The sequence below is a fragment of the Coenobita brevimanus genome, chromosome 102, assembly GCF_032717465.1.
Source record: "Coenobita brevimanus isolate Jiangsu-jjx chromosome 102, ASM3271746v2, whole genome shotgun sequence".
Lineage (NCBI taxonomy): Eukaryota > Metazoa > Arthropoda > Malacostraca > Decapoda > Coenobitidae > Coenobita > Coenobita brevimanus.
Window position 1 is genome coordinate 31995693 of NC_137055.1, and position 24000 is coordinate 32019692.

Here is a 24000-nt window from a genome sequence, read left to right on the forward strand (position 1 = left end):
GAGATACCCAAGGGAGCCACGTTTACTTGCAGCAGAAAAATTGTGATAAATAATATTCTTCCTGACTTAAAGTGAGGCTAATCTCCCTTTAGAATAAAGTTTTTCACTGAATGAGCTGTGGGTGTTATGATAATGCTGGTAGCAACATCCTACAAACCAAATATTACATAACTGGCAACAACACACCAGCCTGTCCTCCCTCCCTCCCTACTCCCTTGCAAGCCATAAAATTCGAATTTAATCCTTAATTACAGTCGATTTGTGCAAAAGAATTGCATGAATGCATGACGATGTTAAAGAATCAATAGACTACGTAAAGTTTCTTCTTAAAACTTGTGTGTACTGATAGGATATGGGATTTTCATGTATAGTACAGTATAAGCTAATAATACTCGTCTCCCGTCGCCCTGCCAAGCTCTCACCCAATGGCACATGCAAGAGACGAAGCTTTTACACAAAACTGCAGAATGCTGGGTAGTGAACTGGGGTCGCAGAGAGCATATGTTTATAGAACAAAATATACTCAAAATTACATGGTAGATCATTGGTGTAAGTTTTTGTCATACGTCGCGTTACACCCTGTATATATATATTCATTGTGTCCACTGCTATAATCTTTACACTAGTAGACTAAAAATTATGTACTTCAGTGCTTGATGAAGGAATGTGGAGTTTTATTTCCCTGTGGAACTGAAATTTAGCTGAGGGAGACGATTTGTAACAAGCCTTTATCTTATGCTTGCACTTGATTTCGGTAAGTTGTAGATATCTGGAAAGAGATATTGGTTTATAAGACATATTGTCACTCTAACATGCTCATCCTCTTACCATAAACGGGTTGATATGGTGTATTGTATACAATATATCACAATGAAAGAGGAGCTAGAGGACCTCCTTAGCATACAAAATTACAGATCCATATCTTCTGATGTCCCCAGATTACATCAGAAGAAAGACAGGCAACGCGAATGTGCAGGTGCGCCACCTAGATCTGTCAAGCCTCGGCTCTGTGAGAAAGTTTGCTCGGGGCATCCTGGATTCAGAGGCAGCCATTCACATCTTGGTGAGTCACCCACCCAGCTCTTAAGAGACTCATTATCCCATTAAATACGATCTCTCTCTCTTAAATTGACGAGATTTTGCGGGTTGAGCATTAATTTGTTGTAAAATGCGTTTATAACAACTTTTTTGTTAATATTCTCCAGTATGTTACTTATACGGGTCATACTAATATTCAATGAAATGATATTCAAGGGAATGTTTAGTTGCAATATGTATTACAAAATCATACATGAAGAAATAGTTGGCAGCTTTCTGATCTCAAAATAATCCCATTTTGGGACGACAATCACATTAACAAAATTACTTTACTCCATTTAATTCCACCAAAGGTAGGTATTGTAGGTAATCACTGTATTGCTGTCTGCTTTTTGGAAGCACATAAATAGGTAGATTACCAAATTTTCATTGACCACAATTGTATACTGTAGAATGCTACGTAAAAGTGAAAGTGACGCTAACTATGAAGTTCTTGTGGTGGATTGTTTTAGCTATAAGAGCAAGGTATGTACAGGCGAGAGACAGAAAACGAAGTGTATAAAATGTACGAAAGTATATAGGCTGGTTATTAGTGTAAGAGCGAATGAGACATTGGTGAATGACACTGCTGTGCGCTACACACAAGTGAACGTGACACTTGCTACGAAGTTTTTGTGGATTGCTATAGCTATAAAAGCTGAGATAAGCACTGACAAAGATAGAAAATTAACTCATAAGTGCATAATTAGTAATAAATGTTAGAAAAGTAAGTTATAAGTGACAAATTTAACAGGACAATCAAGTTCTACAGATCTTCCCTCGTTTGGCAACTCTGGGTTATTATTGTATTACTTTCAGGGTTTACACGTGACCATATAGTAATTAGTGACAGCAATGAGGGATATATTTTGTGAAAAAGCCAGGACCCATAATGAAAACAATTGTCACCTCAGTTAACATATGCTGTCACGTAGCTTTAGTTTTCGGCAGTGACACCGACTGATCCCGAAAAGGGTGCGTGACAGAACCCACATAATTTGAAATTTGGTGTCATAAATGGTCTGTAATCCTTTTGTTCCCTTTCAGTGAGGTTACCCTGTATCATAATTCTTCCATCACTCATGATTCTCATGTATCACCATGTATGTTAGAAACAGTCTTCTTGAATGGATTTGCGTACTGTGGAGTAAGGTATAGTCTAAAATTCTGCATTCCCTAAAACTTGTATTTACATTCACCAAAACAATTTACCACAATAGATTATGAACCACATTACACACAGACTAATGAACACCCTAATCATAATAACGAATATATATAGTTCTATATGGGTCAGCAGATAACATCACTCACAAATACAGATATATACAGGTGTAAAACCACAACCCGGCTCCGCCAACCACCGACCAGCCCTCGTCACCTCCTCCCTCGTCCCTGTCCAAGGTAGTTCTGTTCACTCCCTCCTCACCAGCTTCCTCTACAGTGCTGTTCAGAATTCGAATTAATCCGAACCCCCGAAGTCCTGGACCCTCAACACCTGAAGTTATCGCAACAGTGTGCCATAACATGGTCCACTCGTTCAGTCTCTGTTCCAAATGTATTCTGAGGTAGCGAGTGGAGGTGGGAGATTCGAGTTTCGAACAGGCACGGGTGGATGGTCGGGTGAGCCGTGTCGGGTCTCATTGCCGGCCACGTAACAATGCTCACGTAGCATGTGTAGCACTAAGTGTAGTGGCTGTGATTTTGCTCTTGTAGGTTACATCCATAGCCACAGTGCAGTGCAGCAGGTGACTTTATCATTGAAAATTAGTAAAGAATTTATATTTTTGGTGTTTTCAAGCACGGAGGTCACCTCCCAAACTTCCTTCTCTCATGTGGCGTGGCGGCCCCTTGCAACACTACCTTGCGCCAGCCTGGACCCTTTGCTCAAGCTGATGGTAAAAAATAGCTTCTCAGTTGACTTTCCCACTGTCCCTGGACCACTTACGAACTACCTGAATTTCAAACGTTAGTGGAAATTGAACTTCATTTGACAAAAATATTATGTGGTTGGTTAGGTATAAGTGGGTCAAAATAGGCAGTGAAAATACACGTATTTTTCTACATTTGCTGCACCGCAGACATGGGTTACAACACAGCAACGTAAGGATTAAAAATTTATATATAATGTATATACAGATAGATAGATAAACAGATAGATACATATATATAGATAGATTGACTGACTGACTGACCATAGAATCAACATATTTGGACACCATTTCTGTCATGAGTCAAACTTGTATAAGTAAGATATGTGTTGTGTATACGGGGCACAGTCCTTCCACATGGAGCTATGTCTGCACTGTGCCTCACAAACACAGATGCTCTTCCCGGGAAAGGCGTCCTTGCCCTCTCCTATTCTGTCTACTTGTTTCAGCGGCTAAATTTTGCCTGCAGGTACGCAGTTTAGTGCCTGAAACTCCACACACACCATTAACATCACTGGGCGGGGAGTTCTTTTCCAGCAGCCGTGCCAGCAACATCACTGCGCATCTAATGAAACTGGGCTAGTGGAACCCGTAGACTATCATGGCGAAACCATCTGCTACTGCCTGTGAACCATTGAGGGGGGCATCCAACAGCAGGTCCGAGCCGCCGGGAGTCCAGAAGATCAGGGGGACCGTGTGTTGGTTCAACGTGATGGCTGGGTACGGTTTCATCACGTGCCAGGACACTGGTGCTGATGTTCTCTTGCACAGCCAAGCGATCGTTGCTCCCAATGCACGGCATCTCCAGCGCTCTCTTGGCGAGGGTGAGACGCTGGAGTTCAGTCTCTCACAGTCACCTAAGGGTCCTGAGGCCAGGGATGTCTCTGGGCCGGAGGGTGTTGTTGTGCAGGGCTCTGCCTATGCACGGCGACATCCCACTGCCTGGAGAAGCCAGTCCAAGGGTCCTTGGTGCTCTGGGGAGATGGACACCATCGTTGCGATGTCCATCGCGACGGCAAGGGCTTTAGAAGGTGATGACAAGGTTGCTCTGCGCAATCTCCTTCGTCAAATCTTTGAGAAGAATGGGCTGCCTCGTCTTGCCAACGTCTAAAGACGCTCATCTTGTGTCTGGGATAGATTAAGACTGCTCTGTCACTTGCCGAGTTGAGTGGGGCTGTGAAATGATTTTAATGTGTTGTGATCGAAATATATCCTCCCATAATGGATTTACCTGGTTCGTCAAAAAAAAAAAAAAAAAAATCAGGTATTCACAGCTTTTATCATTCCGTGGTTGAGTGTATCAGTTTCTGACTTCTATCTGAGGTCCAGGGTTCGACTCCCAGTCAAGAGCGTACAAATATCTTTGGACACACTCATGTAAAGTGTGTCTCTCCAACACACACACACACACACACACACACACACACACACACACACACACATATATATATATATATATATATATATATATATATATATACACAAAAGCAATACTTTCTCCAGGTGGGAAGCGAAGTCTAATAGGGAAGATGAACACCAGCGTGCTGGGATTAACATCTTGTTTGTTTATCTGGATCGTTTCGGCATTACTCTAGTCATCATCAGCCTAAAAATTGATATGCATTTTAATTTTACAACAGAATATAATAAATAATGATAATTTCATTTTTCATTCAAGTGATTATACAGAAAAAAAAAATCATAAATAATGAAAAAAAAAAAATGGAAAGGATGTGCCTTACCACACATGTCAGTTGTCAGATAATGTATTGTGTATTGATATAAGAAGAAAATGTTTGCAATAATGCTAAAACATGAATGAAAAAGTTAAAGATGTGGTTCTAAAAAATGCAGAGTAGTGAAGTGAAGGAGTCACAGACACTCCAGGTCGGCTCGTGGAGATGGGTGAGCAGAGTCTCTGCTACTCGTCTTGATGTGTCATCACGGGAAGTGTTGAGGATGGAAAAATCACTAGTACACACTGGGTGGCCTGAAGTTTCATAGTTTTCGCCGATCGCTGCATACCAGGGTTTAGACAGAGGGAGGGCCGATCTGTGTGACTTACCATGATGCCCCGAAATCCTGGCGGTGAGATGCCGTTTGGATAAGTAAAATTACAACTATTACACTTAAATTTGTCTACAACCGATGACATTAGAGAATCGTGAATACTGTCCTTGAACGTGAAGTGGTTGGATTGCAGTGTTGATGGTTTAATTACTATCCTCAATGATATCTGTGGATAATATTCTGAGATGAGTTTTCTTATTTTATTCCTTAACCCAAAGGAGCGACGCCCTAAAAATGAGATGACTGAATAAACGAACTTTTGCAGCAGACTGAGTTTGTTGGGGAGGGGACGTTATTTTGTTTAACTTTTTTCCTATATATGTTTCATTGAATTGTAAGGGCAAACCGTTTAACAAGTTTCGTAAATTATTTAATTCCAAGTGAAAGTTTTTGTAAGTTGAACTAATGTTAAATGTTCTACTCACCAAAGTCTATATCAGGTTCTTTTTAAATTGCACGGGGATATTGGAAGTGAATTTAGTTGTCAAACTATTGTGTGTTGGCTTGCGAATGACGGAGGTCCTAAATGAGTTATCTATGTTTTTCAACAAGTATATCCAGAAAAGGTAGTTTATTATTGTCCTTTATATCAGACGTGCCATGAATGTTCGGATGTTGGAATTAAGGTAGATTAGAAGCGGGGAAAAATGGTTAAGTGAAGCAAAAAATTACAAAAGTGTCAACATACCGGTAACGTCTGTGAAGCAAGGGTTTGTAATCAGCTGGACGATTCTCGCGCCATCGAGATTCATGATAAGACATGAAAGCATTTGCAGGAGTCGGACCAAGAGTCCATTGCTACTCCGTCAGTTTGCTTTTATGCTGTATTATCAAATACGAATATCGAATCCTTCACAGCAGGAGATAGAAGCCATTTCGGTCAAAACAATTGACTTGAAATGAAAATCTCATTATTTTTTATATTCTGTTGTAAGAGTAAGATCCATATCAATTTTTAGGCTGATGATGGTTAGAGTAAAGCAGAAACGATCCAATAAATAAACATGATGTTTATCCCAGCGCTGGTATTCATCTTCCCCCATGGACGTATTAGCCCTTCAAGGGGCCTCGCTTATTATTCATGGAGTTATGTTTCCCCTACGGTAGGATTTAAATGTTGCCATGATGGATCTACTTCCTCTCCGAAGGATGACTTACTTGTTCCCACCAAGGACCTATTAAATATTCTCCTGGAGCCTATTAAACAGTGAACATGTTATCCACATACCCAACCACTCATCGCCAACCCACGTATCCACTACTATATGTAGCAACAGCAGCAACACCAGGAAAAACTAAGATGTTTCCACACACACACACACACACACACACACACACACACACACACACACACACACACACACAGATACACATACACACACACACACACACACACACACACACACACACACACACACACAGAGTGAGAGGGAGAGAGAGAGAGAGAGAGAGAGAGAGAGAGAGAGATGCACACACACACACACACACACACACACACAGAGTGAGAGAGAGAGAGAGAGAGAGAGAGAGAGAGATGCACACACACACACACACAACAATTCGCAAGGACTTTATCATCTTCTACAGTAAACTTGTTTTTTCCCAGGGGAATATTGTTCCCAAGTCTTACGAATTATTATTTTTTTTTTAATGTTTCCGACTCTGGGCATAAGCATCACAGCCCGTTACCATGGCCCAGTGACTCTTTCTACGTCCATGCACCTCCACATGTCATCACTTCGGCGCTACTACTCACCGTCCATATTGAATACATGCATATAGGGCTGGTGTATTGGTATTAGCGGGGGAATTTTTACATGTCGGCGGGTCGTCTGGTAGAGCAGTAAAGTTTGCTTTAATGAAATTCAAATCCTTAAACTGTTCCCTGTCCCAGCGGGGTTTCGAACCAGGATCCATTAAGACTATAATCATTTCAACAGCATGAACAGCGAGCAATAATAAACGTTGTATACTTAGAATTTTAAATATTTTACCGAATTATTCGTTCATTAATACTATTGTTTGTTGAATACCATATCATGGAATCATAACAGAAGTACATCAATAACATAGCTGCAAAAAAAGGGCGTATGTCGAAGATACGAGAGTAAAATATACTGTGCAAGTAGCTATTAGAACAATACTGGGCACTTCCACCTCTCATCCTCCCCCTTCATCGTCCCCAAATCTTTTTCCCTTACCCTCCTTCCTTTCCCACCCCTCCGCCTCGCCTTGCAGGTTTAATTTGCCTGTCTCAGTTCTTGCTACATAAGGTGTTCACACGCTATACATACTCTCAAATTACCATCCCTGCCCAACATAAGGAAGCAATAGTGTTGTAAGTAATAACTCATTATGTTAATACGCCCTCCTCTATGCTTTACATAATCTTAAATTCAAACGTGGACTTGGGACGTAGGCCAAGCAACTTCTTGGCTTGGGACCAGAGTCCCACATGTCACACACCGATCACCCATTTTGACATCAGACTGTAATATGACTAGTGTCCACAGCTTCAATATATTAAATCATATACTGTATTTGCATAAGTTTTGGTAAGTTTGTATAACCTGTCTGTCAACTCATCGGAGTGCGAAACAATCCCTGCTTGGTATAAGAAATGTCATGTTAACAGGAATTCAAAGGATCTCTGAGGCTGATTCTTCCAAAATAAGCACGGGTGCAATGAAGCACCCACTTCACTTAGCTGTAGCATGATCCACACCAGATATTTTCTCTTTCCCCCACACTAAGTATTCAAACAGTACTCCCCACCTCTAACCATATGGTAGCGATATGCTTTTATGGCATTCTCCCACACACACACACACACACACACACACACACACACACACACGAAAGCGCGAACGAAATATGCCTTTGTTCGATGTGTGCGTGTTTTGTGTGTGGGTATATGTATGTGTGTATGCTGGCGTCTATGTCTGTGAGTGCGTCTGTGTGCGTTTGTGTCTTTGTGTGAGCGTGTGTCTGTGTGAGCGTCTATCTGTGTGTGTGTGTGTGTTTCTGTGTGTGCGCATGTCTGTGTGTTCGTGCGTGTTTGTGTGTATATGTGTATGTGTCTGTGAGCGTGCCTGTGCGTGTGTGTGTGTGTGTGTGTGTGTGTGTGTGTGTGTGTGTGTGTCTGTGTCTGTATATGCGTGTTTCTTACGAGTAATGTTTGTATTACTGTTTGTGCCTTTCTTTCTTTCTTTCTCTCTCTCTCTCTCTCTCTCTCTCTCTCTCTCTCTCTCTCTCTGTGTGTGTGTGTGTGTGTGTGTGTGTGTGTTCTTACCTAATTCTTCTTACCTAATTGTATTTTTAAAGGAATGAGTCAAGCTCGTACTGTTCCGTGTTTTGAACCATTTTTATCATACATGTCTTTAAATTTATTAATTGATTGGTACACACTATTTCATTCGGTAGTGCATTCTACTGACCGACTGCTCTATTTGGGAAACTGAATTTCCTTACGTCTTTATCAACTCTCTTTTTGTACAGTTTTCTACGGTGCCCTCTTAATGTTTCTTCCCCATAGGTTATATACTCATTTACCTCTATTTTCTCTTTTTCTGTGATGCATTTATGTACCATAATCAAGCCTCTTCTTTTCCTTCTTTCCTGTAATGTTGGTAGGTTTAATTTTTCAAGTCGTTCTTCAGAGCTTAGGTCCCTTAAACTTGGTGACCATCTTGCAGTGGCCCTTTGTACCTTTTCAATCTTATCAATGTATCTATCAAGATGTTGATTCCAGACTACTGATGCATCCTCCAAAGTTGATCTGATGAAAGATGTTATTTTTCTCAGCATGTCTTCATTTATATTTGTGAATGTTACCCTCATATTAGCAAGCAGTGTGTACATGTTTTGTCGGTGATAGTCTGTTATTCATAATCACTCCTAAATCCTTTTCCCTTTCTGATGGGTGTAGGGTTGAACTTCCTAACTTATAGTCTCGGTCTGGTCTTTTTTCACTTTTACCAAATTTTATTACATGGCATTTGTCCACATTGAATTCCATTTGCCATCTATTGCTCCATTCATGAAGATTATTTAATTCCTCTTGTAGCTCTATGCAAGAGTCTGTGTTTGTAATTTCCCTTTGTATTTTTGCATCATCAGCAAACATATTTAGGTAGATTCCATTTCCAATGTTGCTGTCTATGTCATTAATATATACCAAAAACATAACTGGTGCCACCACCGAGCCCTGTGGATTGCCGCTCGTCACTTCTCTCCATGATGAGTAATTTCCCCTTAGCACTGTTCTCATTTCCCTTTTACTGAGAAAATCTTGCATCCAATCGTACAGTTTAACTTGGATTCTTCCTTGACTATACAGTTTCCATAAAAGTCTTTTGTGTGGTACTCTGTCAAATGCCTTGTTAAAATCCAAATATATGCTGTCTACCCAGCCATCTCTTCTCTGTATTATTTCTAAAACTCTGTCATAGTAACCTAATAGGTTAGCAGCACATATATTTCCCTTTCTAAAAACCAAATTGTCTTTCTGTTATCGTATTGTGTTTTTCCAGGTGACTTACCCAAATTCTTCGTATTAGTTTTTCTGACATCTTGCTTACGACGCTGGTCGGTGATACTGGTCGGTAGTTAAGTGGATTTTGTCTATTTCCTTTCTTGAAAAGGGGTACAATGTTTTCTTTCTTCCAAATATTAGGTAGTTTCCCTTGTCTTAAGGATTCTCCTAATATCAAATGTAATGGACTGCTTAGCTCTTTTGCACATTCCTGTAATACCCAACACGAAGTCTCGTCAAGGCCACTGGCTTTTCTCCTTTCTAATTTCCCCATCTCCTCCTGGACTTCTTGTTTTGTTATATGTATATTTGATATTATGCGTGGACATGCTTGTTCGTTTTCATCTCTCGTAGATCTACTTTCTTTAGTAAAAACTGACTGGAAATTTTTGTTTAGTACTTCATAAATATCTTCTTCATTGATACAGATTTTCCCTTCATCCATGATGAATTGTATTTTATCTTTAACTTTTGCTTTGCTTCGTATGTAGCTGTAAAATTACTTCGGCTGATCAGTGCTTTTATTTACAATGTTTTCCTCAAACTGCCTTTGAGCTTCTCTGCTTCTCTTCTTAACCGTGTATAATCATTTCTTGTCTGCTTGTAGCTGTCATATGCTCTCTCGGCTATCTCCCTTTCTCTGGGGTAAGCAGCCTCGGTATATAGACAGATAGATATTTACCATCTCCTTGTTATCTCTGGTGATTCTGATCTGTTTCACAACAAATCTCTTTCCTCTTTTGCATTTTTGCAATCAGTATTAAACAAGTTCTTTATCCTTGTTTCCGTGTCATTGTGTAGTGGGTCATAATTATGGACTCCTGTTTCGTAAAGTTCACATAATTTTTATATATATAACATATATATCTTGTCCTCTTAGCTCCTTTTCCCAATCTATAGTGTTGAAGTACTTTTGTAAGTCATGATAGTTGCCCTTTTTATAGTTTAGCCTCTTTTTGTAATTTCTGTTACCTCTAGCTATATCATATGCTATCCTGAAATTGTTATCTAGTACTACATGGTCGCTTTTGCCGAATGGGGGGTGACAGATATCATTGTCAATTTCATTTTCTTGCCTAGTACAGTAAATATGAGATTTAATGATAATGGGTCTTCTGGTCATCTTTTTCTGGTGTTTTCCTTTACATGTTATTAGAAAAAATCCCTGTATAAGATCCAAAAGCTTTTGATACCAACAACTGTCATGGCTTCTTTAAATCTAGAGTATTCCAGTTTATATTTGTGTTAAAATCTCCCGTTAGTATAATTCTCTCAGATTTTTCTTCCGTTCTGTATAGCAGGGTTCTTAAACTTTGCATTGCCTTTTCTGCCAGGTTTTCATATTCACCTCTATCCCATGTGTTTGTCTTGGGTGGCATATATAAATTTACCACAATTATTATCCCTTCTGATGTACTAATCTCTACTGCAACTATTTCTACTTGTGAGGATATATCTATTTCTATTTTTTTACTTGGAGTCTTTTCTCAGTTAGTATTATATCTCCTCTTCCTCTTTTTAAAGTTCTGTCTCTTCGCCAAATATTGTACTCAGTCAAATTTAAAGAGTCGTTTGATATCCTTGGGGTTAATTTTGTTTCTGTTAGTAAATTAGTATGAGGCTCTTTTTCTGCGATATAGTCTTTTATCTCTAATAATTTGGATACCATTCCATCTACTTTTGAGTGCAACAACTTAGTCATATTGTTCACATATTTGACATTGGTTGAGTCTACTAGCATTATTTAGTCCCTTCTGTTTATGTGCCATTTTTTTACATGTAATCCTACTACTTTGTAAAAAAAAATTACTTCTCTCTTCATCTGATCTTGTATCATTCTTTCCTTTTGCTTCTTCCTTCTTTTTCTTTGGTAATCCCCATTCCTCTTGAGTTAGGTACTTTTTTATCCACATTTCTTTGTACTCTTCTGATTCCTTAAGTTTATTAGCATTTTTTAGTATATCTTCTACAGTGTGCACACTTTGGAAGGCTTCTTTGAGGGGCCTTGACTTATTTCTCTCATATTTCCCTAATCCCTTAAATTCCTCTACATCTTTTTCACAGATGATGCAAATGAATGTGTGTGTGTGTGTGTGTGTGTGTGTGTGTGTGTGTGTGTGTGTGTGTGTGTGTGTGTGTGTGTGTGTGTGTGTTTGAGTAAATTGGGAGTGTGTCGTCCTGTCTCAGCTACCTCCTTCTCTCTGGGGGAAGCAGCCTTGGTACATTGATAGATATTTACCATCTCCTTGTTATCACTGGTGATTCTATTCCTAATTTCTTCTTCACCTTTACCATTGATGACTATAGACGTGTTAATCCCAGATGTTTCCTTTAGCAGCCCTGGGTTCTTCCTTATGATGACTTTCACCTCTCTTGTCATGTCTTTTGCTTCAGCCTTGTTTTTTAGATCTTGACTTGTTTTAGCTACTTCTGTCCATGTATTTTGTACATCCTCTGTGTAGTTTCTCATCATTTCATTTGCCTGAGTTATCTTCTCATCAATGTCTCTAATTTGCTCTATCAGATTACCTGCTTGTCTAATTATATATTTATCATTATTCTACTCCGTCAAATCTCTTTCATGGGTGACTACTGTATTTCCCATTTCGTTTATTTTCTTCCTCAGAATGTCTACCTCAGCCTCCAGCTTACCTATTGTTGCATCTTTTCTGTTTACTTCCTTTTCCAGTTCCTCATTTTTTTTTTCCATTTTTTTGGTACAGTTCCTTCCTTATTTCATCCAATTCGAGTTTGAACATTTCTTCCAATTTGTTCACTTTTTCTGCTAATTTATTAAATGTAACGAGTTCCACCAGGTCTGTGTAATCATTTTTTTTTTTTTTCACTGTTTCCCTACGTCTTACCTAATTGCCCTTCTTGAAAGTACACCATCTTAGAGAAATATGCTTTGTACTTACATTTTAGCATCTCCGTTCCGTCAGTGTTGGAATTTACCCGGGGCTCGTCTGTTTACCCAATGCGGTTCCTGTCGTCTGCTAACGCAGCAAACTCCTCAGGGCTCTGGCCACTTGATATACTTCCTTTAGACAGCACTTCCTCACTTCTACTCAATCTACAACCATCTATAATTTACCTTAGCACCGAGCTTGACTCATTTCTACACACACACAGGCATTTTGCAGCTAAGCAGAGCATCTACCAGATGACCCGCCGACATGTCATAAAAGTACCCCCGCTAATACCAATACACCAGTCCTGTATGAGACAGCCCTAGCATGTATTCAATATGGACGGTGGGTGTTAGCGCCGAAGTGGTGACATGTGGAGGTGTAGGAGGACTACTGGGCCTTGGGATAGGCTACTGCCCCCGAGATATAGGCCCTGAAGCCTTTGCCCAGAGTCGGACACATAAAAAAAAAAAAAAAAAAAAAAAAACATAGCGCTGGGATTGGCTGGGATGGGTGTGTCTCCCAGGTGGCTGGTAAGTTTGAGTGACCTGAGTGGGGTCGGCGGGTTGTGTTGGATGGGCTGAGTGGGTAGGTGGATGAGTGGGTGGGTGGATATGTGATTCCTCAGATGACAAGGCAGCAGGGGCACTTATATAGCTAGTACTTAGATAGCTTTTCGCTATTACTTGGATTTTTGTATATCGTTGAGAAGACTTTGGATGAATATCTGGAAACCAGACTCTAGCCAGTGCGGTCATTATATTGAAACCTGCCAGAACTTCTCTATAATTCCTCTTCATGGGACAGCATGTGGGTCGATGCCCCTAATAAAACTCCAAATAGTAGGAGAAATGAAAGTAACATCACATGCGGCAAGACTTTAGGGTGAGCGAAACTTCAGATTCTCAGTTCATCCGCCTACATTGTCAGTGCTTTGGTGAAGGTAAGGAGGGAGAGCTGGGACTGGGGGGGGGTGGATGTCTGCGATAAAACTGCCCTCCAGTTGCAGACTACCACGTCCCTTTATTTGTATTCATGACTGTACCACGATCAGAATAGTGCCGTCTTGAACTGTCTGTGAGCCATCTGAGTCTCGGGTTCGAATCATGGCACATTACTGGATATATATGAGCCATAGGGACAATACAAAGCCTTTTCATCAAGCAACATTGATCTTAAGTCATTCAGTTCGATGCCCACCTACCTATACGCCTGCTTCACCAGTCATAAACTCTGAACGCATTCAATAGTTTACCATCAATTCATACATCCGCAAAATCTTCCATAATCCCTCTTTTTACCATATCGTATGTTTTTTACAGATCCATAATTACCTTGTATTCCTTGTCTCAATGCAAAAATATGATCCACACATCTTCCAGCACTCCAAAAGTCACCCTGTTCTTCCCTCATCAGGCTATCTGATATATCTCTTACTTTATAATTATTCCTCCATATGCCTCTCGTATAACAATAAACAGACATATCGTGATTATAACTATGACTATATATATATATATATATATATATATATATATATATATATATATATATATATATATATATATATATATATATATATATATATATATATATATATATATATATATATATATATATATATATGTGTATGTGTGTGTGTGTGTGTGTGTGTGTGTGTGTGTAATATATTGGAGTGTGCATGGAAAAGTTTGAAAGGAATGAGCGTGTTTTTGATTGGAGATATGAATGGAAAACTAGGGAATGAGAAGGTGGATGGAGCAGTTGGTGAGTGGGGTGTGCCTGCAAAGGTGGAGAAGAATGGCAGTGCTTTAGTGGATATTTGTGCCGGGAGGGGGTTGGTGATAGCCAATACCCTCTTCTGACACAGAATGATCCATAGGTATACGTGGCGAGTGATGAGAAGGGTGGGTGGTGAACTGAAAGAACGGAAGGCAACGATTGATTATGTTTGTGTGGATGATAGGATGAGAAGGTATGTAATGGATGCAAGAGCATATACAGTAGAGGCTGGGGGAGTTGACTTTCCGACTACCACTTGGTGGTGTTGAGAATCAAGATCCAGATGAAATGGTGAAATAGGAGAAGGGAAGGACAGGAGGAAGTAGTTCATACAAGGTCGGTGGAAAGGCTACAAGAGGATTTTTTTTTACGTGTCCGACTCTGGGCAAAGGCTTCAGGGCCTATTCCCAAGTCCCAGAAGTTTTCCTTGGGGTTCAGTAGTCCTCCTACATCTCCACATGTCACCACTTCGGCGCTAACACCCACCATCCATATTGAATACAGCTAAGGCTGTCTCATACAGAACTGGTGTACTGGTATTAGTGGGGGTACTTTTATGACATGTCGGCGGATCATCTGGTAGATCAGAAAAGTCTGTTTTATTAAGAAATTCAAATCCGTGAACTGTTCCCTGCCTCAGCCGGGATTCGAACCTGGGTCCATTAGGACGGCAGGCCGCCTCTCTACAGATTCTGCCACTGCAGAATATAAGAGAGAAGTGGAGGAGCGACTTGGGAAATGTGGATTGGAGCAGATGGGGGACGTGGAAGGTGTGTGCAAGATATTATCAATAGAAATCTGTGCAGCATGTGAGGTGCTGTGTGGGGTGAAAAGCAGACGAAAGGGGGTGCAGGGAACAGCATGGAGGAATGACAACGTGAGACAGGCTGTGGCACAAAAGAAAAAAGCATGTAGTGAGTAGATGAGAAACAGGGGCATGGAATAAGTTGAATGACGGAAGAGAGAGGTGAAAAGATTAGTAAGAGAGTAAGAAGACAGTGGATGGGGAATTTGGAAGGAATTTGAGCGTAAAGTGGAGAGAATGTAAGAAAATGTTCTGGAAAGAGGTAAACAGAGACAGGGTGTCAAAGAAGTTAGTGGGGGAGTGAAAGATAAAAATGGTAGATTACTAGTGAAGAAAGGAGAAAAGCTAGCAGATGGAGAGAACGCTTTAAGGAATTCTTGAACATAGAGAATGAAAGTAATGCGAGTATAAGTGGCTGGAGAATAGCTGGGAGACGAAGGGATGTGAGAAGAGAGGAAGAAATCAGTAGGATGGAAGTTGTGGAAGCAATGAAGAAAGTCAAAATGGGGAAAGCCCCAGGAAATTATGGAGTGCGTGGTAAAATGCTGAAGCATGAGGGAGAGATAGTAGTAGAATGGATGTGGAAGATGTGCAGATTGGCCTGGGAGGAAGGAAAAGACCCGGAGGATTGGAAGTCAGGTATAATTACTCCCCTGTACAAAGGAAAAGGGGAAAAAGAAGTGTGTGGTAATCACAGCACAGGGGCATTTGTCTTCTAGGTGTAATAGGAAAAGTATATGGTAGGATACTTCTTGACAGAGTTAGGGAAATAACAAAGGAATTAGTTGGGGAAGAACAGGGAGGTTCTAGGAAAGAAAGAGGTTCTGTAGATCAGATGTTCATTCTTAGATCTTTAGAGGAAAAGTTTCTAGAGAAGGGAAAGAAGTTGTATTCGGCCTTCTTGGATTTGGAGAAAGCATATGACGGGGTGGATAGACAGGGATTGTGGTAAGTATTAAGAATATATGGAGTACTCGTAGATGGGAAGTTGTTGAATGCCTTGAAGAGTATGTATGAGGGTGCTAAGGCTGCAGTGCGTGTGGATAGTGAACTGAGTGAATTTTTCTATTTGAAGATTGAATTGAAACAGGGATGTGTGATGTATCCATGGTTGTTCAATCTGTTTATGGATGGGGTTATAAAAAAGATACAAGGTAGGGCAGTGGATGATGGAGCGGCCCTAATGAAAGAAAGCAATGTTTGGAAACTCCCTGTACTGTTGTTTGCAGATGATACTGTGTTGTTAAGTGAACACGAAGAGGAGCTGCAAGGCTTGGTGGATGAGTTTGGGAGAGTGTGTGAGAAACAGAATCTAAAGGTGAATGTAGGGAAGAGTAAAATTATGGTCTTCGAGAGAAGTGAAGTCAGTGAATGTACAGTGAAGTTGGATGAGGAGGAAATGGAAAATGCGAGTGCGTTTAAGTATTTGCATAGTGTGATGAGTAAGGATGGAAGTTTAGAGGATTTAATCATCCCCGAGCTAGGCAACTATGGCCATATAGCCCCGCTAGGTTACAGAAGCGGGCTAACACTCCCGGCAACGATGACCCGTCAGAGGCTCGAACTTGCAACCTCGCGATTACGAGTCGGGCACTCTACCTCTGAGCCTTCGCATCCCTGGAAGTTTAGAGGGTGAAGTGGTTGAAAGGGTACAACAAGGAAGAAAGGTTACTGGTTCCTTGAAAGCAGTGATAAGAAACAGGGAAGTGAGCATGGAAGTGAAAAAGTTACTACATGACAGTATTGTGATACCCACTCTGACGTATGGAAGTGAAGCTTGGACCTTACTGGAGGGACAGAAATCAAGAGTGAGACCAGTGGAAATTAGTTATTTGAGAGGAGTATGTGGAGTCACATGAAAAGACAGACTGACAAACGAGGAAGTGACTGAGCATTGTGGTGTGGATGTGGATGTGGCCTTGTGGAGAGGATGGAGAGTGGGAGACTGACGAGGAGAGTGTATGTGAGTGAGGTGGAGGGTAGGAGAGGGAGGGGGAGGCCAAGGATGAGATGGAGGGATGGAGTGGAGAGGTACGAGTATATGAGAGAGGGGTGTGTGAGCTGGGAGCAGGGCAGTGAAATGGGGGGGGGACAGGGCGACATGGAGGCGATTTGTTTGTGGTCACCCCTGACGGGGTTAAGGCGTCCCACCATGTGTCAGGGCGAACACAGTCTGGCTGCACTATGGGGTGGTACTACTACTCTGTGGCCAGGTTGTGTTAGAAAGAATTCTACCACCGTATTCCCTGCGTGTCGTAAAAGGCGACTAAAAAGGGCGGGGTGAGGGGACTAGGGACCCCCTCCTTTGTTTCTTTAGTTCCTAAAAAGAGACAGACCATAGAAAGGGAAGGGGGATTGAGTTATCCCCGTACCCTGAAGATTGGTCTATGAATGTAGGTGGATGTAGTACGATTGAGTCTAAACGGGAGGAGACTGGGAGAATGTTTGTGATATGAAAGCTGGATGTGTTAGCTTTGAGTGAAACAAAGATGAAAGGGAAAGGTAAGTCTAAGTTTGGAAGTGTGAATGGATGATTGTCAGATGTTGATAGAGGAAGGACAAGAGGTGTGGCCTTGTTAACGAGCCCGGGAGTGCAGCAGTGTGTGACTGAATGCAAGGAGGTGTTATCGAGACTGATATGGGTGAAAGCGAAATCTGAATGTGAGTCGTGGGCATTTGTGAGTGCATATGGGCCTGGTAGTGAAAAGGATGTACAAGAGAGGGAGTCTTTTTGGAATGATGTTGATGTCTGCAGAGTTTTGCAGCTAATGTAGATGTAGTAATGATGGGAGATCTGAATGCTAGAGTGGGAAATGTAGCAGTTGAAGGTGTAGTTGGTATGCACGGTGTGCCTGGAAGAAATGAAAATGGGGAACGAATGATAGGGATGTGCGATGAGCTAGAGATGGTGATTGGAAATACCTTGTTTGAGAAGAAAGATATTTATAAGTATACATGGGTGAGACAGGAGGATGGAAGAGTTGTTGATAGGGCATTGATGGACTAAGTGGTTGTGTCCAGGATTGTTAGAGGAAGATTGTTGGATGTGAGAATTTTGAGAGGGGAGGGCGGAGGTATGTCTGACCACTACTTGGTGGAGGGAAAATTGGGAGTAGGTAAGAGATGGGTGAGAGCTAGGAGAGTTAGGTGTGGCAGGGAGGTTTTGAAAGTGAATGAGTTGGATAAAAGAGAGAAAATGATAGAGTATCAGGAGAAATTAAAAGATGAGTGGAACACAGTGCAAGATCAGGAAAATGGCAACGTGGAGGAGGAACGGCAGTTGTTTAAGAGTGCTGTGGTGGGGCATGAGGAAGAGGTGTGTGGTGAGAGACGAGTGGGTGGTGGTGTAAGAAAAGGAAGTGAATGGTGGTGCGAGGAAGTAAGCATGGCTGTGGCTGAGAAGAGACGTGCATATGAAGTGTGGCTGCAGAGGAAGGATGAGGTGTCATATGAGAGGTATAAACAAAAGAGGAATAGGGCGAGAAGAGCTGTGCGTGATGCTAAAGTGGCAGCAGATGAGAGGTGGGGTAGGCAGTTGACTGAGAATTTTCAACAGAATAAGAAAATGTTTTGGAAGGAGGTGAAAAGGGTGTGAAAAGGAGAGTCTGGGAAGGAAAAGCTAGTAAAAGCAGAGGATGGAAGGATGTTAACTGAGATGGATGCAATAAGGAAGAGATGGGCGGAGTATTTTGAAAGATTGTTAAATGTAGAGAAGGAAAGGGAGGCTGAGATTGTGGTAGATGGAAAGGTGCAAGGAATAAATGTGTTGGGAGAGTTGAATGATTATTTGATCAGGATGGAGGAAGTGCAGGAGGCAGTAAGGAGATAAAAACAGGGAAAGCTGCAGATATGGATGGTTGTGCTGTGGAATGCCTGAAAGGTGGTGGAGTGACCATTGTTGACTGGTTAGTAAGATTGTTGAATGTGTGCTTTGTGAAAGGTATGGTGCCAATTGACTGGGCAAGTGCTTGTGTGGTCCCATTGTATAAAGGCAAGGGTGATAAGTATGAATGTACTAGCTTTAGGGGTATAAGTCTGTTGAGTGTTGTAGGTAAGGTGTATGGTAGAGTGTTAATTAAGAGAGTTAGAGATGGTACAGAGGGAATGATTGGTTATGAGCAGTGTGGCTTTAGGAGAGGGAGGGGATGCATTAATCAGGTGTTTGCTGTGAGACAGGTGTGTGAAAAGTATTTAGTGAAGGATAAGGATATGTTTTGGGCGTTCATGGATTGATAGAAAGCGTATGATAGAATTGATAGGGAGACTTTGTGGACTGTTTTAAGATTGTATGGACTTGAAGGTAGGCTGCTAAAAGGAGTGAAAAGTTTTTATGTAAATAGTAGACTGTAGAGCGTGTGTAAGAGTGGGAAATAATGTGAGTGATTGGTTTCCCGTGAGAGTGGGGCTGCGACAGGGATGTGTGATGTCACTTTGGTTGTTTAATATTTATATGGATGGTGTTGTAAGGGAAGTGAATGCAAGAGTATTAAGTGGAAGTCTGAGTCGGGTGAATGTTGATGGTAGAGAGTGGAATCTGAAGCAGCTGCTGTTTGCGGATGATACTGCACTGGTGGCTAATTCAGAGGAGAGATTGAGGCAGTTGGTAGAGGAGTTTAGAAGGGTGTGTGAGAGGAGGAAATTGAAAGTAAATGAGACTAAGAGTAAAGTGATGAAGTGTACGCGGTTGGTAGGTGGTATGAGGATGAATATACAGGGTAGATTTGAATGGTGAGTTGCTTGAGGAGGTAGAGTGTTTTAAGTATTTAGGGTCACATGTTGCTGTGGATGGAAGAATAGATGCAGAAGTGAAGTTTAGAATGAATGAAGTAGGAAAGATGCTGGGAGGAATGAAACAAGTGTTTAGATGTCGTTCGCTTAGAATGGATGTAAAGAGAAGGTGTTGTGGTACCGACTGCATTATATGGGGCTGAAACATGGAATATGGGTGTAGCAGAGAGGAAAAGTTTGAATGTAATGGAGATGAGGTGTCTGAGGAGTAGGCTATATGTGGAGTGAGGCGTATGGATCGAGTGAGAAATGATGAAGTGCAAAGTAGAACTGGAGTTGTGTGGGAGATGGCTGATCGAGTTGAGCAGAGGGTGTTGCTATGGTTTGGGCATATGGAGAGAATGGATAATGAGCGATTGGTGAAAAAGATAACTAGGTCTGATGTGAGAGGTGTAAAGCTGAGAGAAAGACCACGAACTGGATGGATGAACAGTGTGAAGAAGGCGTTGGATCGAGAGGTATGTCTGTTGAGCAAGGAAGAGTGGCTGTGTGATAGAAATGATTGGAGAGAAATTGTGAATGAATAAATTATGATGCAGAAATGAGGGGATATTCTCCCGCATTTGGTCTGATCAGCTGATCAGGTCTGGTGCAGATAAGGGGATGGGTCCATTATGATGTAGCAGGGGTAAACCACCTCTGCTGTCGGGCCCTGGTGCAGATGTCACTGATTGCACTGCGCAATTGACCCTCCTGTGGTGTGGTGTGGTGAGGATCTGTCCCATCTCCCCTTGGGGCTAAGGTGCGAATGAATGTGTTTAAGACGATAAGTAAATTGGGAGTGTGTCGTCCTGTCTCAGCTATCTCCATTTCCTTGGGGTAAGTAGGCTAGGTATATAGATAGATAGACATACATGTATGCAAACACGCACACACACATATATATATATATATATATATATATATATATATATATATATATATGTCACAAATCAAATTCGCGACATTTCCCTTTTGTGAGAAGCCACGAACTATTAGTGGAAAACTCACTGTGTATCACTCAGTTAACCGTTTCTCTCTCCATTTCGGGGTATACTTTTCAAAACATTCGTCACTGTTTTCAAGAGTGACCGATTTAATGCACGTCACTAAGTGCTCTACTGAGCGATACTATTGTTTCTTTATTGTTCACCCCTGCTTGCTTCGACCGTTAGAAAAATGCGGCCTAGTGCTCCCCCTTTTTTTCCCACGACTTACTCAGTCGAGTGTTTGTTGTGACGGAGAGAGGTCCTGTGCTCAAGAAGTGTGAGAGGTCAGCTAGCACCCAAGCTCCACTAGTACAGATTCCCAGTACTCCCACCCCCCGGGTGATACACAGCATTCATCGACCAGTATTTCCTTTTTGTATAATCCTAGTTTTAAGAGTTTAATTAAGGTGTTTTTTTTTTAGGCGTAAGGATTTAGCTTTTGCGTGAGTGAGTGAGTGCGGTCTCATTGATTTGATTTGAAATGTAACATTAAATTTATTTTTTGTAATCAATAAATTTAACAGTTCATTTTCTCTTGTTTCATTTCTCCATAATTAAGCTTATTTCCCACATAGCTCCTAGCTTGCATAGACGTTTTACTATTCATAACTGGTACTTAGACCAGTCTTGTTGTATTAACTTAAAATCCGTTGTGCCAGGAGTTAAGCATCAGCAAGGACCTGATATTATTATTAGTATTAGTTATTTATTGTCAGGGGTGAAGTAACTTTCTCCAGAGGCTAACAGTACTAATTCAGCATTTGTGAGTAATTAGTCTCTGCTGTGTACTGTTGAGAAAGTTTATAAATTCTCGTTCTTAGAGAATCGTGCGAAGAAGCAGCGTAAAGTAATCATTGCTTGATGTAGCAAGACAATCATTGTCCCTGCTCTTTAATATTATTGAATATTATTATCAATTAAATAATATTCAGCAATTATTTAAAGAACCCAGTGATATTTTAAAAACCCCGTGACAATTGGCGACCTCGCCAGGATATTAACTCCTAGCTATCAAGCTAGTCACGAGATAGTACTCACTCGTTCATATTTAGGTATTTATCATTAAAGTTTATAGGCACAAGCTTACTGGTGTTTACAGTTAATTTAGCAAGTGAATTTTTGCTTTATTAATCAATAGAGTACTTAACTCTAGTTTATTCTTGGTAACGCCAGACGATTTTATTCGCTCCTGGGAAGTCGCCGTACCCATTGTGTTTATTATTGGGTCTTCCCAGTCATTTACATTTTTGATTTATTCTTTGCCAGTTAACTAGATAAGACTGGTCACCACTAACTTGTGTCTGTACTCTTTACTTGTGTTTATTAGTATTCGTTTGCGAAGCAGTCAGTACTCAATTTCGGTTTGCTTAGTAAATTGAGCTAGCATCATGGCAGCCAGTGCTTATGTACAGGAAGCCAAAGATATGGGTCTCACAGACCCAGAGAAAATACAGAGTTACGTTCTCTCACAGTTTAATTACGAGCAGCGCGAGAATGATGCCCGTGAAGAGCGTAAGATTCAGCGCGAATACGAGCGAGAACAGCGTGAGGAACGTGAAAGAGAGCGTGCATATGAACAAGAGCAGCGTGAGAAAGAGCGCGAATACGAGCGTGAACAACATGAACGCGAGCGGGAACAATGGGAATATGAGCGAGAACAGCGTGAGGAACGAGAGAGAGAACGAGAACACGAACGTGCCGAGCGAGAAGCACGCGAAAAACATGAACTTGAAGTGCTGAAGCTCAAGCGAGATTCCTTGGCTTCAGACACGTCTGGTGCAGTTGGTCCAAGCTCCACGAGCGTTCTCCCTGCACATGTCCTGGCGACCCCACGCATCAAGCTTCCTTCATACAAGGAAAGCGAGCGAATCGAGCCATACATAGCTCGTTTTGAGGACATGGCAGACATGTATCAACTGGGTGAGGCAGCTAAGCGGCTTCAGTTTCTTAGCCTATTTGAGGGCCCTGCCCTCGATATTCTCCACAGAATTCGTGGAGACAATCTCACATATGAGATGATGAAGCTGCACTCATTAAGGCGTATGGTCTCACAGTAGACGACGCCAAAGTTCAGTTCATGCAAGCTCGTCTCCAAGACAAGGAGACAGCTGTTCAGTTCCTTGATCGTCTCACAGCTTACTTAAATGAGTGGATGGAGAAAGATGAAACTCCTTCCACGCATGAGGGGATAATTGACCTTATGCTGCGTACGCAGCTAGAGAGGTCATGGCCTGCTGAGCTCATAGCACAGCTTAAGATCTGCCAGGTGAAAGATGCCAGCCAAATGGCAGAGAAGGCTGACGCATTCTTTACTGCATACGGGTATCAAACTCGTAAGCAAAACACCTGGAACAGAAAACCTGATAAATCTGGGAAATCGTCTCAGACTGAATCCCAGCACCAAGGCCATTCTCAGAATAATGGCCAAGGTCCAAAACCGCAGTGGAAGGACCAGGGGCAAAACACTCAGAAACCTGAGTGGAAGAGGTACAACAAGTACCTAACCAGCAGCAGTATCAGCCACGCAACCGACCGTCGGGACAAACTTTTTCACCACCAGCTCAGAGGCAGGAAGCGAATGCAGCCTTCATTACTCAGCAGCAGCACGGTGGTCACGTCCCTACCAGTATGGGTACTTCCCCATAGTTCACTAGTCCCACAGTGACAGTGAACCCCCCTCCACAGATGGCCAATGTTCCATCTTCCCAATATAATTCACAAGGCACAATGTTTGCCACATCAATTCAGCAGCCTCATGAGTGGCTGGCTGCTTCCTCCACAGGCCCTCCTACAGGTGACAGTACCTTCCTTGTTCAGCCAGGGTTTGTGGGAGGCATTCCTGTGAAGGTCCTGAGAGACAATGGTTCCTCAGGTTGCTCTGTTAAGCAGAGTTTAGTTCGGCCTGAGCAGTATACAGGTCGACAGATCCATGCAAACCTTATTGATGGATCAGTGAGATTGTTCCCTGAGGCATGTATCCAGGTGGCATCTCCATTTTACACTGGTACGACACTTGCAGTTGTCATGCCAGAGCCTCTATTTGACCTTATAGTAGGCAATATTCAAGGAGTCAAGGATAGTTGCTCCGATTATGACGCTACTCAGACTTCGGCTGCTGCGGTAACACGAGCCATGG

The 24000-nt window shown here is 41.7% G+C and overlaps 1 protein-coding gene across 1 annotated transcript in view; it reads left to right on the top strand.

Annotated features, from left to right (window-relative positions):
* Window positions 1-24000, top strand: part of LOC145415450 (retinol dehydrogenase 13-like) — a 188449-nt gene that overhangs the window by 69607 nt on the left and 94842 nt on the right. Inside the window, exon 3 of the mRNA XM_080284727.1 lies at window positions 939-1063. Coding sequence (XP_080140853.1) covers window positions 939-1063 — 125 coding nt within the window. The remainder of the gene's footprint in view (window positions 1-938; window positions 1064-24000) is intronic.